This window comes from Branchiostoma floridae, chromosome 17 (genome assembly GCF_000003815.2).
Source record: "Branchiostoma floridae strain S238N-H82 chromosome 17, Bfl_VNyyK, whole genome shotgun sequence".
Taxonomy (NCBI): domain Eukaryota; kingdom Metazoa; phylum Chordata; class Leptocardii; order Amphioxiformes; family Branchiostomatidae; genus Branchiostoma; species Branchiostoma floridae.
In genome coordinates this window covers 14118768-14138703 of record NC_049995.1, presented here as the reverse complement: position 1 = coordinate 14138703, position 19936 = coordinate 14118768, and the positions used below count along the sequence as shown (strand labels likewise).

At 39.9% G+C, this 19936-nt stretch overlaps 3 protein-coding genes across 3 annotated transcripts; 1 reads left to right on the top strand and 2 right to left on the bottom strand.

The window, feature by feature from the left end:
* Nucleotides 1–970: 970 nt before the first annotated feature.
* LOC118404323 lies at nucleotides 971–2492 on the bottom strand. The gene is made up of 3 exons (XM_035803391.1): nucleotides 2439–2492; nucleotides 1800–1970; nucleotides 971–1261 (listed from the first exon to the last, which is right to left on the bottom strand). The coding sequence occupies exons 1-3, from the start codon at nucleotides 2490–2492 to the stop codon at nucleotides 971–973; spliced, it is 516 nt and encodes a 171-aa protein (XP_035659284.1).
* Nucleotides 2493–2557: 65 nt separating this feature from the next.
* LOC118404195 lies at nucleotides 2558–6809 on the bottom strand. Its single transcript, XM_035803219.1, has 7 exons — nucleotides 6756–6809; nucleotides 5627–5678; nucleotides 4947–5048; nucleotides 4451–4523; nucleotides 3694–3814; nucleotides 3087–3204; nucleotides 2558–2665 (listed from the first exon to the last, which is right to left on the bottom strand). Exons 2-7 carry the CDS (start codon nucleotides 5675–5677, stop codon nucleotides 2576–2578), a joined length of 555 nt encoding a protein of 184 aa, XP_035659112.1. The 5' UTR covers nucleotide 5678; nucleotides 6756–6809; the 3' UTR covers nucleotides 2558–2575.
* A 4831-nt stretch (nucleotides 6810–11640) lies between these two features.
* On the top strand, nucleotides 11641–14634 carry LOC118404197. The gene is made up of 7 exons (XM_035803221.1): nucleotides 11641–11802; nucleotides 12217–12448; nucleotides 12865–12943; nucleotides 13234–13316; nucleotides 13539–13589; nucleotides 14016–14156; nucleotides 14533–14634. The coding sequence occupies exons 2-7, from the start codon at nucleotides 12378–12380 to the stop codon at nucleotides 14540–14542; spliced, it is 435 nt and encodes a 144-aa protein (XP_035659114.1). The 5' UTR covers nucleotides 11641–11802; nucleotides 12217–12377; the 3' UTR covers nucleotides 14543–14634.
* The last annotated feature ends 5302 nt before the right edge of the window (nucleotides 14635–19936 follow it).

The window sequence follows — 19936 nt, the reverse complement described above, 5'->3', positions numbered from 1 at the left end:
ACAGTTAGAATTGTTGTGTACAATTTGAGTAGTGTTGTATAGAAGTTTTGTAGAATCAATGGATACTGTAGCTTTTTTCTCAGAAACACTGACAGTAATGGTAATGCCTTTGAAATGAATCCATATTGAATCATGACTTCTAGTTTTATCTTCTACATGGAGTAGGCATAAATCTACTCCCTTACATCATTAAATAACTGTAGCATTGCATATTACTCATATTTCATCTTTATATGCAGAATTTCTGCATGTGACTTGCAGAATTCTGCATATGGAGTACAGAATTCTGCATTTGGGTTGCAGAATTCTGCATATGGAGTGCAGAATTCTGCACATTGGTTGCAGAATTCTGCATATGGTTTGCAGAATTCTGCATGTGGTTTGCAGAATTCTGCAGTCCAATGCAGAATTCTGCACAGAATTCTTCGAACAGATGCAGAATTCTGCAGAACTGACCTAGTCCCGTGGGACCTGCCGATGTTATCTACGTAACCGTCATCATGTACTATGTCATACTATAGAATATTAAACTTCCTTCTCAAAGTATGTCCTAATAATCAAAGTTTTCCGGATTTAGAGTGTTTTTCCGGATTTATACTGTCGCCTGTTCTATACATTATACTTACACACACACACACACACACACACACACACACACACACACACACACACACACATATGTAGTCTATGTGTTCCGTTTCAGGCTTGATTGGCTGTGTCACTTGCAAAGACTAATCATTGTATCTCAATGAATGTAAGACATCCAATGGTAGAACCTTGTGTAATAAACAATTGAATCAAGCAACTTCTACATGCAAGCACATCTAACATTCACCTGATGGGGAACAACAAATGATGACGCGGATAGTGAATATGTGACTGAGTAGGAATTCTGTAATGAACCAGAAATTAAAAAACGTACTTATTCCTCCAACTTATTATTGTTTTACAAAGAAGGACATGTCTGCTACTATGTACCTGTAATGTCTGATTCGCTAGAAGACTCCTTCCCTACGAAAGGTGTACAGACCGACGTCTCCAAGGCTGTCTGAAGATTCTGCTTTGGAGTCTCGATGGGGGAAGACATCTTACTGTTGCTGACGTGGGTGTGCATGGGGGTTATGGAGCAGGCGTTGTTCTTACTGGTGTGGTTCTGCATGGGGGTTGCAGAATGCACCATGCTGGTAGTGATGTGGCTAGGCATGGGGGTTCCAAGACATGCCACCTTGCTTTTATTGATGTGGCTCTGTATGGGGGTTGCCTGGGACAGATATAGAGGAACAACAGAGTGTGTATATCACTATATGAATCACTCGAAGTACAGAATTGGTGAATAAAGTTACATGTATACAATAGATATGTATGCTGTGTAGAAGTAATCATATTACTATTAACATTGTCTACTAGTAGATATACAGCATCCCGATTTATTAACATTGGGCAAGATGGCAGACTTTATCCCTACAATGAGAATGTACAGTATGGTAACACTGCAGTACATTTGTATGTATACAGGGAATTACAGAAACTCAAGAAGACCATCAACTTCTGCTTGGACAAGTTGGAGAGTACACACAGACACCACATATACACACACATACAGATTCACACACAAACACAATACTTCATCCCCTTAGTGTACCTGTATAGATAAAGTTGGTATATAACCTCTCTTTGATGTAACACACCAGCTTTGCAGGCACGCAGTGCGGTAGTAGCTGGTTATAGTACTCTGAACGACCTATCACACCTAGTTTTTGCACATCTATTTGCAAATGTTCTTTGTACATATCCAATACCTGCACATTGCTCTTGTTTCCCCCGTTGCCATGGCAAAATGCAGGTGATGTCTGTGTGTCCACGCTGACTCCAGAGGGGGGTCTGTCCTGCAGGGGGGTGACAGCAGCGGGGAGGGGGCGGCCGACCAGGGGGGTGATCACATCCAGCAGACTCTGGGAATCCAGAAGTTCCTGGAAAGGGAAGGAAATAAGTGGTCAATTAATGGACAGTTTTTCCTAGCCAACAACACATTTACTGTGTACTAGTACTTATACAATCAGAGCTGTCTCCAGAATCTGCCCTGTGACAGAAATTTGCTTGTTGGTACATAAAATATTTTTACCCCATCCGTCCCAAAAATCACAATGTCATGAAACTGTTGAAAATGTTTAAAAGTAATTAAAGTTAAAACTGACATAGCTAACCGGGAAAATCAACAACATGGGCTTCAAAACAATGCTGTAGGGACGGGAAAAAATTCAAGCTGGAAACAGCCCTGAGTACAATGCTGAACTTTCTTCCCACACACAAAAAAAAATAAAGTACACACAGATCAAATTTTTAACAACCACTGTCAACTTATTCAGGATCAATACTGGTGACCAATCACTTCAGAATGTAAACTCGAGTTAAAGACACATGATCTCTCTGAAGTTTACGTTCAGAAGTGATTGGTCATCAGTATTGATCCTTAAGAAGGCGGCAGTGGTCATTGAAAATTTGATCCGTGTGTTGGAAGAAAGGAAAACTTTACCTTCTTGGGCGTCTTTAAGATTAAGACATGACAAGACACAGATTATACCTTTCTATACTTCTTCAGCACCAGGCGTTTGATCTCCTGAGGAATGAGGGGTCCGTACAAGGTGCTGCCGTTTACAACTCTCACCTGCAAGTACAAACAAGTCATTCATACTAAATAACAACAACATGAAACAAATGTTAACAAATAGTGTTCACTTTTGAAATCCAATGTATTCTGTAACGTACATGTATTTAATTGCCCGATTGCCCCGGGCAAGTGAAAGTGCAGATCGGGTAGGTGCATGTCCTACCCCACTTGCCCGATCAGGCAAGTAAGATGTTTCAATGAATGAGATTTTCATAAACTTGTTACTTTTCACAGACATGGCATCAATCATTGGTCAACATAGAAAAAATAGAGCCAATGATAAAAGAATTCCATTGCTGAAAGTGAAAAGACATAGAAAAATGTAATTCAAATTTTTAAAAAGAACTGGTTCAATGCTCAGTGCACATGATTCCAAGTTGTTTTTCTAACCATCACTATCATTTATATGTGCACATACCCGCTGTTCCTGATCCATGTAAAGCAGCTCCTGCCCTGCCTGAACCCGTAACTCGATCACGCGGATCTCTCGGAACGGCTGGTTTGTCGACTTGCGGAGGATTTGCACAAAGTCCAGCCTGAAACAGAAACAAAACTCTTCCTTGTGAGACTAAGATTTAAACCTATGAGCCCAGTGGTCACTACAGTACAGGTCTCAAAATACTTTTTTTCTACCTTTTAACTTAATTTTTGAAATTACCTGCATCAGCCAAATGTTACATGCACTTTTCAAATGTACTTCAAAAGAGGATAAAACTACCCCTTGTACAAAATACTTTGTACACCTGTTTACTATCGAGGGAAAGCTGCCTTGCCCCGAAACTAAATAACAAGTTACAAGTTGATGTATTCAAAATAATGACAAACTATCAGTGATCATCATCACTGTCCTCTTTGTGATCAGCTGGGTCATTTTTCATGTATAGGATTAGGAATTGCAAGTACAAGTCTCAAAAGTCTGGGGCAGGTTGACATCAGAAATACCTACACAACAAACAATGCCACTATTTTTTTTGCCACTATCATAGCCATCACAAGAATAAATGATGCCGTTTCCATGGTAATACCTGTACAGAGAAGGGTCGATGCGAGGACTGAAGCTCTTAGCGACACAGTCTACCACGACCTTGTACTCGTCCTCCATCTTCCGGTCACAGTGTGTTCCGATGACCTTGACTTTGGCCAAACCTAGTAAATGGTGGATAAAGATGCAAGTTGTAAACTTGACAAGTCTATTCTATTATATATCATATATATATTTTATATTTCATGTAGTACCGCAGGTACATTTGATAAGAGAATTTCGACAGTCAAAAGTAATAGATGTATGTAGCAACAAGTTTGTATGTACAAAAGTGAACATGCAGTTCCAAACTTAAATGTATTTTCAGCCATGTACAGTATTTCTGTACTGTCAGAGAACATGTTAGCCTGAGTATCATCTGGGCAGTAGTTTGCTCTTATGTTTGCTTCTGCTACCCGTCTCGGGAAATGTATATTTAAATATTTTGGTGTTGACGTCAATTAATTAAGGAATGGGTTCTGGAGCGTTCGTTTGAACAAGGGTTCCAATGCCTGTTTGATTACAGCGATCAGTTAATTAACCATTTCAAGTTTCTTGGGTATAAATAGGTTAACATAGGATTAGGAGCACAAAAAACCTTACTACTCCAGGCATTAGAGATGTCTAAGTTCCTGAATGGAATAGCAGAAAAGCGACTGTATATAGTGTATACTACTTACTAGTAGTAATAAACGTCAAAGCAAACTACTATTTGGAAGGTACCCAGGCTAAGAACATGTACAGTAAACCTGCCCACTCACCTGTACGAGTGACTCCCCATCTCACGATGCCTCCATAGCTGTTCAGCAGGGCACCCATGTACTTCCCAACTTGCTGTGGGGGGAAATTTGTCACCGATTAAAAATTTTTCCTAATGCTGAGTTCTGAATTTTTAGTAAGATTGAGAAACGGTGCTACTGTCTCTGTTAGAAACAAAACTACATGTAGCAATGCAAAACACTAAACATGCATTAAGTTACTAGTAAGCAATATATACTAATATAGCACAACTTATCAATAATTACAGTTGCTCAAGACTTCGAGTCCAAAACTATGTACAACATGTACTTAAAGATTATAGGTAAAAAATTTGCTTGTGTTGAATGGAAGTTACAAACTTCAATACTATCATGCTAAAGTGATTGGGAAATTACAATTCTTCCTTTACTGATCGTTGAAGACGATCATAGATTTGGAGGTACATGTTTTATATGTTAGTTACAAGTCACTGGTTGAAGTATTCTTCTATTGACTTACTTCACTGAACTTGGAAAGCACTGGAGCTTCAGAAATGGCGCTCTCGAACCGGCCTGGTGTTAGCTGTAACACTTCCTCCAGCTGGTACAGCTTTCTGGTGCTCTGGGAACAAGATATATAACAATTAACATGTCCGTTGATGCTATGGCTTATCATATAGTACCTTGAAAAGGCGGCATATATCAGGCGGTACAGCTTCTTAGTACTGAGATAAAATCTCAAGCTGGTACAGCTTCTTAGCGTATCAGGAGGATACAGCTTCTTACTTACCTGGGAAGGAGACACACAAGGGCCAACTTTATAATCAAATTTTAATTGACCTGGCATGGGGACATGGAACACATGGGCTACAATACACAAATCATAAGTTAAATGTGAATAGGAAAAATTGGCAAAACTTATACAGTGGAAGCCGCTTAATTGCACACCCCATTTGCCAGTATATTTCGTGCAATTATCCGAATGGTGCAACAAAGCGAAGTTATACAGCTGGACTGCACCACCATGGGATTTGGAGATTTCGTGCAATTAACAGAAGTGTGCGATTATCCGGTGTGCAATTAACTGGATTCTACTGTACAGCAATAGTATACTACTTTGAATTGGTGGAGGTTTCTACTAGTAACTAGTAAGCTTGTGCCTCTATCAGTTAATCACTATTATTACTGTCTCATTCTCACCTTCTTGGCATCAACTTGAAGTTCTCTCCCAAATTCATCCTTTCTGGACATCCTGCAAAACAAAACCAGTGTATTTGTTGAAACTCTTGCAATATTCCTTACTGAAACATAGTCTATTTTAGTAACACGGGTGATAGCATTAGCAATGGAATGGGACCAAACACACAGTCACAAAGCCTAACTTTTTACTAACTGAGTACTAGTAATATATTGGGTTACTAGTAATTATATGTAATACAGAAATAAAAGATATAACAAATCATAAAATATCAGCAACAGTTACTTGAATTAAGTGAAGTCAAACTCTAAGGAATTGTTAACACTTTGCCAACATCTTATTATAAGACACAGATTATAAACTAATATAAGCTGCATTTCACACAGTAATTGTTATTTAAAACACTGTGATTGTGTGAAAACATGCTGTGTTTTGCATTGTGTTAGATTATGCAAAGACAAGTTACCATATAAATGACAAGCAAATCACAATGAAAATAATTTTGTACAAGTACAGGGCCTATAGGCCATTGTTTAACCTATTCACACTAGGAAAAGCTCCAGTTTGTTTAGATATGTAGAACATGGTCATTTACATCTCTCTCTCTAAATGCAACAAATCGACCCAAGATTTTGTTCAACTTCAAGACACCCTTGTTCAATCAAAATCCCTAACGAATTGTTAGGCCAAATTATATGCTTGGATGTTACAAATAAAGACTGCAAAATAAAACTTGAACGATTTATTTGAACTGATTATAATCCAGAGAAAATCTGTGACCAAATTTGTCAACGCCCCCCTCCCACAATCACAAATCAAAGTTATCTTTTAATTTATGTGCAAAAAAATGCATTTCATTGTGTGGATGTAACACTTCACTGCATATAACGTTAGCTATCATATATGAGATTTCAAGTGGGGCACAATAACTGTGAACAAAAATTCTGAATTCAAAACAGGTCTAAACGCGAAAACGTGGCATGATTTTTAACTTCAACTGTGAAACGTGTTTTAAAAATGTGCAACTTGCGTTTTAGCTAAACGCCCAAATCGTGCCTCAAAATAAGGACTGGATTGCTTTTTCAGGGCCATAAAATACTTATTTCGATAATTAGGGACTCAAATTCTTACCTGCACAGTTCTAAGACGCTTTTCTTGCCAAATCTCGCAGCCGAAGACGTCTGATGACTCTGAAAACCCCTGAGGAAGTGCTTTCACAGCCCGCGGTTGAAAATAACGCCGCGCGCGCTGATTGGTCGAGACGGAGGGGTCAGGAGAGGTCACCCTCGTGCCCAGGGTAATGAAGCTCGTGGCCAGGAAACCTGAGAAAACCCTCGGGATTCCGAAAATGACGTCAGATTTCTGTATAGATATTTCATATTCCTACAGCAATATGTAAATGATGAGAATGGTGCAATATTAAATGATAATGTATGAAGCATTATTTTATTAATTAATGCGAATTTTCATATCTAGAATATCGGGCATGTTGTTTGAGGGTCATTGTTTGAAAGTTGTACTTTTTTCTTGACTAAAAAGTGTCCCTGTTTTATTTTTTTCAACATTTCGCTTAGTAATTCAACTGGTGACATACAAGAACAGTTTGCACTAGTATATTCGCACCCTTCAATGACAATAATAGGACCCGGATGGTACGCGGTCATCAATAAATTTTCGGAAGGTCATCAATAAATTTTCATTCAGAATTGTTGGAAGTACCTATTTAGCGCTTGTCACTGAGTGATAAACTGAGTATGCTCTACTACAGTTAGCATCTTATGGGCGCATCAAATATGATCAAAGCGTTTATCATCGACAATCACATATATACTGACCAGCTTGTCCCACATGATTCCCTACAAAAAGTTATATCTGAGTTAAGTCCTAAACAGCTTTAAGTTTAAAAAACGAATTTATGCTAAGAAAGCAGTGTTAGCTTTTTGTCAGTACGGTGAACCCACACAGAGACATACATTTAGCTAAAAATGACAATTTAGAGAAAGGAGGGTTAGCTAATTCTAAACAATACCGCCTCTGTTCAATCGCCACTTTTGTGGCTGAAAAACAAATATAGGAAAATTTGGCCCGGAGAGTAGAGGAGCTAATTAATGATTAACCAAAGTCTTGCGGGGTGAGCCAGCTTGACCGGCGTAGTGGCCTACTGGACTTTCAAGGTGTCCTCATGATCAAATTGCCTTCCCATACAAATCATTGAGCCAAATTTTCGACGCACCCAAGGCAAGGGGTCAGTCGCCTTGAGGCCACGGCACTAGTGGCCTACTGGACGCATGACTTCCCTACTGAATCATTCAGCCAGCAAATTCAACGATTTTCAATGCAGTCTCCGCGGTTTGGTTGGAGGCCAAGAGTGTCAGTATAAAAACTAACGTCAAGAGATACAGGCCAGTTGTAGCTGTGTCGTGATTTGGTATTTTGAGTCCACGTTTTGTTACCGTTCGTCGTCGATGCATTTCGTCGTATGATCAGTTTCAGCGAGACTGACACAACCGATCGTTTACTATTATAATAGTATCTACCAAACCCTTTCCATTACAAGACAACTGAATTTCGTACAACATATCAACGATTGTTTCAAGAATGTCGTACATTGTCATAAACCTTTCTTCATGGCGAACCTAACGAGGACTTGACACAGGTGTTACACCTGTTACCTACCCGCAGTTCTACCTGCACACACCTGGATTACCATATCAATGGCACCTGTTGGGCCACCACAAATATCACGTGACCTTCCGCCAATCGCGGCAGCTCGGCCGACGCCCCCGCCAACGTCGCTATGGCGACGGTTCATTGTATCGTCTGAAGGCGGCTCAGTTAGTATTACCCACAACACGGGGGGAAGAAAGGGGGTAACAAAGCATTTAACACACTCGGGTCACCTGGGCGAAACACTTCTCCGAGCTCCTTGGAACTTTCTTGGATCCGGGCTCCCTTCTTGGCGGTTCCTTGCGTCTTTGAGGAGAAGAAATGGCCGACGAGGAGAAACAAGAAGCCGCAGCCGAACCACAGGTGACGTAATATAGGGCGTTAGAGTATGACAGATTTATTCTTTTATGTCAGACCGTATGGCAGCCTTTCCTCAAAATCCAGGCGACCGAGACGTTGTCAAAATTATATCACTCGAGCTGAGCACGTATGAAGTGTAAAACAATCATTTTAGCGTTATTACCTTTGTACATTGTGTATAATCATGAGTGAACGTCGCTAAAATCACGCACATGCTTCACTTCACAATCTGGCTGTCCCCTTGACAATACCAAGGGCTTTGTTTGCTCCCACCACAAGGCCTTTCTCTGTCTGTTTGGAATAAACTTCGAACAACAAAAAACTTTTCATGCAATTAAGTCGGCAATAAGGCAAAAATTGAAAGGGCAAATTAGCCAATATTGTATGGTAATTGTTTTTATTCGTTTATACAAGGTATAGTCGCGTTTAAATGTCTCAATTCCCTTAAGAACTGACAAGAATAACTAAAGGTGCTTCAGTCCGTGCTCACCTGTCGGGAGAGTGTAAACAGACCAGGTAAAGTTACACAGGTAAACGTAAACATTACACACCTGTGTGTGGATTATAGGGATCGCATGTCTAATTTAATATCTCATCCCTTCATACGAAATCAGGCGTGTTATCGAACAGTTTTGCTCCATTGTTGAGCGGAAAGTCAAAAGGGAGCAACCCAACCATTTCATGTTGCCATGTTTCGGTCGGTTGGCTGACACCGAATAAGGAATTCGACCAGTTCCGCTCGTTGCATGGTTTCTTCTACAAGGATTGTGTGTCAAGCCAAGCGGATTGCTTGTCGACAAGGCACTATGGCAACTTTTCCTGTCACAAAAATACTAGATTTAGATATTTCTGTGCTACATACCGCGACCTTCATAATAGACTACATTTTGCTTTCGTAGATCTACAGAAAGATAAATGAGGCTGGCGCTGCACAATTCACAATAGACACTGTGTCCAGCCAAGTAAACTGCCTGTCGACAAGGCGCTATGGCACCTTTCCTGTCACGAAACTACTGGATTTAAACATTTCTGTGTGACACATCGGAAGTTCCCACATCGGAAGTTCCGATGCTGTCCCAAGCCTGAGAATAACCCACATGTACATTTTTTGTAGACCTATAAATGTGACAGGTGGTGCACAATTCACAATACAGACTGTGACCTATTTATGATTTGTTTTGTTTCTAAAAAGAGCAAGTCGTTATCTTGCACAGCTACCATTTGGACAAGGTAATTATAGGTACATGATGCTTACAATGAAGTATGTACCCTGTGTATACTTGTAAATACAAAAGTACTGAACTAAGTTGTTCATTGAGGGCTAAGAAATATAAGCGAGTGACCGAAACATTTCCCGTTGCCATGGCTTACTTTTCCATGCAAGACTGATAGTGTGCCAGGTACATGATAAATCTGACCCAATCTTATACTAGTAGCAACAGCGATTCATTTTATATGAATGACGACTTTTATTGTACATATATGACCATATATACCCACTGCCAGGTTAAGTACAGGTCACAACAGAATGATAGTTGACAGATACATGGGATATTTACAATGGACTTTTAGAGTAGGTAATTGCTAACATTCAAAACATTGCAATCGAAACTACGTCATGCTTACGTATACCTACGGCAATCTCATAACGTGTAAAATGTATACCAAGTGACACGCAGTGCGTTCATGCTGTCATGGCCTTTTTAGGGTACGGTGATCATTGATTTAATACATCTACATTGTTTACAAAAGAGTACGGGTAATTCCTGATCTAAGACGAGTATTAACAACCGAAACAATTCTATGAATATGGTTGTCACAACATTTCGACTTCCGTTTGCCTGTGAATCAGTAATTGCTTGGTAACGAAGCCAGTGTCTCAGACCAATGGGATATATATTTCTATGGGAACCACATTTTTCTTAACATTCGATCCCTTAACGTGACACATGCGATACGCTGAGCAACTTTTCGTCAGCGTTGAGCGCAAAAACACAAAGGATTGACGCCCGCATTTCATGTTGCTCCCATGACATATTGATAAGGCCCCCCGCTAGACGGCGATCGCGCGACCTATAGGATATGTGTAACCTTTACAAGACAACAAAACACAGAAAGTGTAAAAAGATTCGTTTCTTTTCTCTACAATTCGTTGAGCGATCTGTCAAATTTGAGGTCGCAGAGAGAGAGCTCGGCGAGACCGCCATCCTAGTGGAAAGGGGAACAAAAAGAGCACTGGGAAATAACAACAGCATTCAAACATGCACACAGTTTACTAACATTATCTCTGACCTAAATTGTAGAACTACCAAATGGCGCTTTTATTTGACGTGCGGACAAAATAAATTGCATTGTAATTACAAGCGAATAGCTCCTGCATTTGTGTTGAGAGTAAGTAATGATTAAGATTAAGCACTGTCTGACACGCAAGCCTGGCGTCTCTACTGCCATGAAAAGCGCATGCAGGGAATCGTTAGAGCCAGAGTCTGTGGAATTAGTTACTAGTATGTGAAAGATCATGTCGTTCTTTTTGGTCATTGGATATCTTAGATAGAAATAAAATCGACAAAAGGTGTTGGGGAGGACAACTTGACTTTCCTTATATTCTCTCCATGAAATTGTGTGAAACTTAGTACACAGTACAGACAGAAGGTAATGATAGTATTTTACCTCCCCGGCCGAAGTCATCAGGTACCCATTTTTACACCTGGGTGAAGTTAGGAAGGTTCGTGTAAAGTGCATTTCCCAAGGGCACAACGTCGGGGGCTTGGCAGACGGATATCGAACTCGGGACTTCTGAGGCCGTTTCGTGCCCAACACTCTACAACTTACGAGTACGCTACGCACAACGCCACAGCACAATGTGTTTTCTCAATATGTTTCTAAAAAATTTCATGATTTTATTTTCAGGAGGAGGCGGAGGAAGTCTCCGAGGAGAAAACTCCGGAGGAAGAAAAGACTCCGGACGAAGAAGAAGCTGTTCCTCCGGAGAAGTCACCGCAGGAGTCTCCCAGGGAGGAACCGGAGAAACAGGAGGAGACCGGAGGAAGTCGCGCGACCTTGACGGACAATGAAGAAGGTCAAGACAAGAAGGAAGAAGAAGAACCAGTGAAGACACAGAAGAAGGAAAAAGATGACACCGAAAAGCAAGGTATGTGGACAGCATGAAGTATTTCACTCTTTAATTTCTTTTCGGAGGAAACATCTAGTGGAGATACTAGGTAAAGAGAAAAGGAGAGAGAAAGAAGTGAGTCAATAGATAAGTATCATGATCAGACCGATCAGTTATGGCTTTCCTTGCTTCCGCAAGTCTATAGTATACAATGTCAAAGAAGTATTGCTATACCGGATGCTACTAGTATTTTCGTCAGTGGGACCGGACGGGTTGATAAGCATGTCTGGTAAGGGGGTGAAGTCCGCCCTCTCTCTTCGGAAACTCCGAAGAGAACTATGATGTCTATTTTACAGACAAAGCACTGAAACGCAATCAGGGTAGTAAGAGGAATAGCTATAGGATAAGGGTTTGAAGTCTGCCATCTCTGACACCCTTGCTGTTCTCCCCCAGACGCCCCGGCAGGTAAGACGGAGGACCGTAAGCCGACAACAGGCTACTCCTCTCCTCAAGGCTTCCGCTCCGTACATCCGGGCACTTCCTACACGCCAAGGTCACCCCGCACACGCACAGCGGCAGATTCAAGGTCACGGGAGAAGAAGACAAAGGAGTTCATGAAGGAAGAGCTGAGGAGGGTCAAGACGAGCTTTAGGAAGATCACTGCTCACATAGAGCGGCCTCAGCTGTAAGTTCTTCCTCTTTTCTTACCTGTAATTCTTTACAAAATAAGTTGAATCTACCTACTGATGATCACGATTTGCCCAGTGATTGAGACATAGGACGCAAATGCGACGTCTTCGTAGCAAACGGGAAGGGCTGAAAATATAGACCCTTTATTTGTTCACATATTGACGTTGTTTTAGTCGGACTTATTATTTAAATACATATTGTACTGCATTCAGTGGGTCGTAGATGAAACGTTAAAATGTGATATTATGGCAAAAGGTATGTAAAAGAAGCTGGAATAAATGGAAACTTTATGTAAAGTATTGTTCTAAAGAATATTTCAAGTCTTGGAAGGCAAAATCCTACAATAGGTCCCTTAAATAAATCTTTATTGCTTTCGATGTTAATCATGATTTTGTTATTTTTTCTCACTAGACAACCTTACCGCCCGTTTGTATGGAACAGTCTGGCTCCCTACTACTCTACTTACAGCGTGCAGTTCCTACTAGATCTGGTAGGTCATAACTGTGTTGCGAAATGCATTCGTGATTTTTGTACCAGATGTTGTATCTTGTTGATGTACAGAGTATATTACCCCCGTACTTTTAAATCCGTCTTCTTGAAACTACCTTTAACATGTATGTACATTATACAAGGGATGGTTTTTGTTTGCACCTTTCTGTCTTTTGATTCACTCAAATAATAATTGTATCTTTTAAAATAACGCTGAATCCATAGCCTGTCCCACTGGTGATTTATATATCTGTTTGTTGTTTGTTTATTTATTTGTTTATTTATCCGCAGCCAGAAGAGGCCAGTCAAGGCTACAACACCAGACAGACGGCTATCGGCCTGACGGACCCGGAAGTTTCCTGGAGAATGGACCAGTGAGTCGAAACTCGAAAAGCAAACTTTCACTTTTTCGCTGTGTGGCACTGGTGTGTTTCCATGACAACAACAGACGACATCAGATTTCTATTTGGACAAAACTATACATGTATAAAGAAACAATCTTGGGGGAATTGTCCTTATTTTGAAATTTAAAAGATCAAACTACTTTGGTATGATTTTCAGTAGCTAATCTTTCTCGTGTTTTTATGCTCTTCCAGCGTGATGTTGCCCATGATGACGTCACGACCAATGACAGAGCCCGCTCCAACGTAAGTAAAACATCATTTTAAACTTTTCTCGTTAGGAAAGTTTGAATTCGCTAATTATACCTAAGAACTTGAAAGTAACAAATGGTTATTCCAGTGTTGGGATATCTAACGAAAAAGTATCCTTGTTATGGAGTCGTGTGTAGCGTAACCTGGTAGAGTATTCCGAGTTCGATACTCGCAGTGCCTCCGACGTTGTGCCTTCTGGAAAAGCACTTTACACGACCTTCCTCACTTCACCCAGCTGTAGAAATGTGCACCAGACTTCGGTCGAGGAGGTAAATACGGCGTCTGTGGTGTTCGTCCGCCAAGTACTTTGTATTTGCTTACTAATAATAACTTGAGTGCAGTGTGACATTGTCCTCGTCTGTCCAAAGCAAAATAAAAACAACACAGGTATAAGTCTTATTCTGTAATTTGTGATTTCAGTGCCAGGAGAAGTTACGAGCCTGACACCAGACCACCTAAAGCAGGCAGCACCCACCTGCCAATGTTCCCCAAGATCAACTACAGCAAGACGGAAACCGCCAGAAAAGAGATTATCAACTATGGCGAGGTCCCAAAACTTAGGTGAGATTCCACGTTTGGCTATAACTTAAACTGATACTGATGATAGTCTAAATGATTATACCTTAGCAATACCGAACGGATAGAATTCAAAGTTATTATCTTTGGCAAGTGAAAAAAAGCCATTCAAACAGATTTACAGCAACGTCAGTTGGTGTCAAAGGAATTTGAAAAGTCATTCAAAAACTTGTCTTTGTATTTTCGGTAGAATAGAAAAAGTTTGTAGTAAAACTGTTGAAAAATAAACACAAATGTTGCAAAACGGTAATTAGTGTTGCTGTACTATGGTCAGTTGGACTTGCATGTGGCGTGTTCAATTTGATCTTTCTGTCTGCATTTTTGAAGACTTCATGACGTAATTTTCTCTGTCCCATATTAGGCAAGAGTGAAAGAGAAGTACGGATCAGGTGCGGAGGAGCGTCGGAGGGAAGACTACAGGAGAACCAAGCAAGACTTCTACAGGTAGGGTCAAGGTCAAGGTCAAAAGTAGCATTACTAAGGTCAAATGGCATGTTACAATGTTATGCGTAGCCCAGAACTAAAAAAGAGAGGGCTCCGACCCCAGAGCGTCGCCAAAAAGTGCCATCAAAGCACTTTGAAAGTTCTTGTGACAGAAAAAGATCACATTGAATTTACGTATGTTCAACTACCTTTGGTTTTGAGACAAGGCCTCATAGGTTGCATGCTTGTGTGCCTGATTACAAGGCCTCATAGCTTGCATGCTTTTGTGCCAGATTAGAAGGCCTTATAGGTTGCAGATTTGTGAGCCTGATGACAAGGCCTATTATGTTAAATTTTCTTTACTTGATTACAATGCCTCATGGACCTCGTAGGCTAACACAATTGTTTTTCTGCCTATCTAGAATGGAGCTGGACAAGTTGAAGTACATCCACCCGATAAACCGGGGTCACATGAAGGCTGCCTGTACCACCTACCTGGGTACAACACCCGGATCACAGAGGGCCATCAGCATGCTGGCAAAAGTACTGGACTAATCGGCGCGGTTGAGAACAGCCGCGGCACTGTAGGATTCTACTACAGCGGGAGTGGGCATGTGATTGTGAGATTTAGTTTGGGCCACAGGACTTAACCTAAATGGTAGCTTAAGCTACCCCCCCAAGCAAATTTTTATATATACTGGACACTGTGCTAGATGGTTATCCAAGGGATATCATGACTGTTTTGTCCATCTAAAAGAAGATTAAGATTGATTCACAGAGACAAGGGTTAGGGCCACCGATTGGGGAGGGGGGAGTGGGGGACACTATTTATGAATGCGGGATAATGTTATAATGGAGGGTAAGCCACCATGGACCATGGGGTGGACTGTGTGGAAGCTGAAAGAATTTCCCCCCCAGTTCTTTTTCTTAAGATAGTTGTTGACAGGCTGGTTCTGCTATGATATTGAGAAGTGTCAGATCCCATATCAATGTACATTGTAGTAGACTTTCATCAGTCTCGTAAGACTATGAAACATTTTCTCCCCATATCAACGCTGTAAAGTTTATATCAGGAGCTTTGAACCATGTCATCTATGCTGACAAACTTTGTTGCTTGGTTTACTAATAAGAGTGCAAATCGATAATGAGAGAAAAAATTAACGTAACATATCAATGTTAAACATGACTTTTTGTGTAAGCTCTAAATGCATTTCTCTGCATATAGCTTTGCCCTATGACACATAAACTCATGCCTGTGCCATTCTAACTTGATGTAAATTTAAAAAAAAAGTAACAGCTGGTCTAAATTCAGTTGTGCATTATTTTGCTATATTGATGAGAAATCGTACGTATGCTGCGCTATGATAATTGCTGCACTATGATGATCCAGTAATATGTTACGCAATTGTGTAATCATAACTGTTTTGATGTTGTGATTCTTATGCTGCTACGTTGATAAGAGCACTGTGTGCACCAAAGCACTGACTTTCTTAAATACCTCTCTTCTAGTTTAGCATCTAATTTCATAAAATCCAGAAGGTAAGAACTTAAATTGCAGTACAAATGGAAATTTCTGACTTTCTGGCAACCTCAAGTTTTGTACCAGGTAGTTCTACATTACTCTCCAAGCAGAGGTCGAATCGCGCAGATATAGTAGTAGTCGAAAAAAATACACTCGCGCTCTTCCGAAGAGCCTGAGTGTAATTTTTTCGACTACTACTATATCTGCGCTATTCGACCTCTGCTTGGAGAGTAGTTCTACATGTCTTTACCATTATCTATCTAAGTCCTTTTGCATGGACTTAAATGTATATCACATTTATATATGCTGGTCATTTTCATATTTTGCTCTTTTAGGTCTAATAACGTGAGATTTTGCATGTGATTTTCATCATATCATATATTCCATACTTATGGAGTTACATATCAATAAGGTTTTCTTGGTGAATGACAAGTGAGTGAAACTTTGTATTTTTACATGACAAATAAAGCCACATTAAATTTTGTCTGAAATTGAGGAACAATTGTGGCATTTTTTTTCACAACTGAATAAAAAAAAGCCATTGCAATGGTTTAAAAGAATTAGATTAACCTAAGAAAACTATTTTGCATTCAACAGTTTCCGGATAAAATAGCAGAAGGACCTGGTGTAACCGAGTAACAAGTACATGTATACCAGTTTTGCACAGAACTGTGTAAGCTGTGTAAAACCAGACTGTACGGTTTTATGCACTCACACCAGGACGATCCTTGACTCTGTCAATGTCATGCATGAAATACTCGAGACTGCACATGTAAAGTAGGGTTACATTGATATAACAGTCCACTGTACTACTAAAAATATGTAAGACTTAGCATAAACCTAGTAACCATAAAAAATGAGGCAAAAAAACAAGTCCTTGCTTCCAACAAGATGTATTGATGGGTATTCCAATGATACAGAGTTAAGCTAATAACGACTAATGCAACAATCTCTTTTCACACCTTTCAGCCCCACTGGAAAATACAAGGTCATCAGACAACACTAATAGTTACTGACAAGTGTAGGTCATGGGTCAAAGGTTATGACCTTGGAAACAAAGGTCAAGGTCATGAACCTGGGTAGTCAAGACCAGGGAGACAAAATGCAAGGTCATCACCATGGAGATGAAGGCCACAACCCTGGTCACGACAGGGGTCAAGGTCATAACGAGAGGTCAAGGGCATGACCTTGAAGACAGCAATATTTGTAAATGTCTATGATAATTATGATTATCATATCTCTAATATATACAGAACACGCTATCAGCCACTAGGTGGCTAGATTTGCCATGAAAAGGAGCTAGCCAATATGCTGAATATCCTTTCCCATAAATATGTTAATATCAATATCCATTTTACAAGGAAATTACACTATGATTATTACGCTTAGTACAATCTGTTTAGTTTGGGACAATAAATGAAGTCCTTTTGCATGTATATGAGATGTGCGAAGCCACATTCTGAGTTTCACCCACAAAATTGCAAAATCTGACAAATGTTGCATTTTACATTTTTACGTAATATAAGTCCAAACAATCATGGACACTTTTTCATTCTTAGTTAAACATTATCTATTCATGCAGTTATCTAACAAGGAGTATGAATATTGACAAGTTGTGACTACACCACAATGTTCATAACTGAATACTTAGCTTTATCAATACTTTTGGCTACATAAAAAAATTCTCTCAATAATCTGCATGTTCGGGACAAGGCAGTTGCAGCGACGCCAGCGTAACAAGATAATCTGCATATTCGGGACAAGGCAAATGCAGCGATATCAAACTTTTCAAAGTAACTAGAACACAATTGAACAAAGAACCTTCATTCCCATACAACTATTGGATGTGAAATGTCTTATATATCAGACAAAAGCTTCTTAATGCATACATCAAAGCAGTGATTAATATACATTGTGCAATGTTCAAATGGATACAGAACATTATACAACAAAACTAAGATGTATTTTGCTCATCGTATAGTGTATTTTTTCTACATCTTCTCAAGATTGTTCTCAGTAGTTTCTTCTTGCAGCAAGTCCTAGAATAATTTCTGACAAGCATATTCTAACAATAGTAACATTATAACATCTCAAATTTTTGTATGCCAGTCTAACTATTGAACTAAAGTATATGCAAAAAAAAAAAATAACAAAAAATTGCACTAGTGATTCCTGCAGCTATTAAACTAAACGCTAAGAGAAGCTTGAAATAATTCTTTGAGTTGACCGCCAACCTTCTGACATATAATGTAAGAGTGTATAATACAGTAGTCAACTAGTAAATACAGTACATTGTGCTTACATTGTACATTATGAAGCCCACTATGGAAGTGTGAAGGGGGTATAGCACATTGCACGTTCACACTGCATTCTTACAGTCCTGTATGCACTCTCAAATCTCCTGTGTATCTTTTTTTCCTGCTATAAATATCATCACGGCATTCAAAATGATGAAAAGGTACGCATACACCACTAGTACAATGTCGATGTGGTTGCTATGGTTACATTGATGTCTGCTTTGGTAGAAATTTAAGAAAATTTATGCATAATTCTGAATGTAGAGCTTGGTGGCAGTACAATACAGTTGCCATACTGACGCCTACCAATTGCTACCTGACGACCAATTAATGACCTGTTAATGAAGTGACACCCGCCAATCATCACGTCAATCAGCACAAGACACAAATGAACCATAACTGTCCATCAGGTTCCATGTCAATCAATTACGTGACACCTTTCAATCAATCTGAGTAATCAATTCAATCCATTGCTTCAGTATATATACAGGCCCTTACTTACAGATTTGCTATATCCTGCATGTCAGAGGCAGGGACCATAGTAAGCAATCTCCAAGCAGACGTAAGGATTCAATCTCTGTGTTTTATGTGTATTTTTGCAACATTCAGTACATCTATCTGCTAGTACACCAATTAACTCTACTCCTATATTACACCGCCAGAGAAAGACATGAGCGCCACTAGTTGTATACACAATTGAAATACAAAGTAAAACATCTAATACCGTTTACGAGTGGATGAAAGTTTGTATCGTGAACACAAAGGGCAACCGTTTACAGGCTGATTGTAGGCCGTGAATCGAAGAAACCGTTTTCATATTTGCATCATGAACAGGGCCGTAGAAATGCGGAAAAGGCCACAAGACAAACTGAACAAGCCGAACCGATACGCCTGCTTGGAGACTGCCTACAATATAAAATAAGTGCAACACTAGGTCTAGGATAAACTCCACAAACTTGATAACAAAGACACAATAATAGCTGTAATTCCTATCAATAAATATGGGACAATCTCAACTGGGAGATATAAAATACAAGAACAAGAAAGATGAATGTTTCCCTAGCCTATATGTAACTATGAAACATTATACACGAACATTGTATTTACTGTCCTGCACGAGTGTACCCTTGGCAGTGTTATGGTTAACCCTGCTGACTATGGCTACAACCAACACAAATTTGGTGCAAGTACATGTGTGCACCCTTAGCACATGACAGGTTAACCCTAACCTTGCTCTAACCAACCAAAATTTGGTAATGGGGTGCACCCTTAGCATTGGGTAGGTTAACCCAAACCCTACTGTAACCAACAAAAATGTGGTACGCAGGCAACACCCTTAGCAATGGGATGGTTAAGCTTAATTTAATGCCTTCTGCTGTGACCAACACGAATTTGGTATATGGGTGCACCTTTAGCTTAGGGACAGTTAACCCTAACTTTGATGTAACCAACAAACATTTGGTATCTAGGCATCACCCTTAGCATGGGAATGGTTAATCTTAACTCTGCTGTCTTCTGTTGTC

Coding starts and splice junctions, on each gene's coding strand:
- LOC118404197 (XM_035803221.1), top strand. CDS start 12,378: ATGAAGGAAGAGCTGAGGAGGGTCAAGACGAGCTTTAGGAAGATCACT. Junction 12,449..12,864: donor CACATAGAGCGGCCTCAGCT/GTAAGTTCTTCC, acceptor TTTTCTCACTAG/ACAACCTTACCGCCCGTTTG. Junction 13,590..14,015: donor ATGACAGAGCCCGCTCCAAC/GTAAGTAAAACA, acceptor TTGTGATTTCAG/TGCCAGGAGAAGTTACGAGC.
- LOC118404323 (XM_035803391.1), bottom strand. CDS start 2,492: ATGACCACTGCCGCCTTCTTAAGGATCAATACTGATGACCAATCACTT. Junction 1,971..2,438: donor ATGACCAATCACTTCTGAAC/GTAAACTTCAGA, acceptor TTCCCTTTCCAG/GAACTTCTGGATTCCCAGAG. Junction 1,262..1,799: donor GAAACAAGAGCAATGTGCAG/GTATTGGATATG, acceptor TATCTGTCCCAG/GCAACCCCCATACAGAGCCA.
- LOC118404195 (XM_035803219.1), bottom strand. CDS start 5,677: ATGTCCAGAAAGGATGAATTTGGGAGAGAACTTCAAGTTGATGCCAAG. Junction 5,049..5,626: donor TTCAAGTTGATGCCAAGAAG/GTGAGAATGAGA, acceptor TCTTGTTCCCAG/AGCACCAGAAAGCTGTACCA. Junction 2,666..3,086: donor ACATGGATCAGGAACAGCGG/GTATGTGCACAT, acceptor TTGTACTTGCAG/GTGAGAGTTGTAAACGGCAG.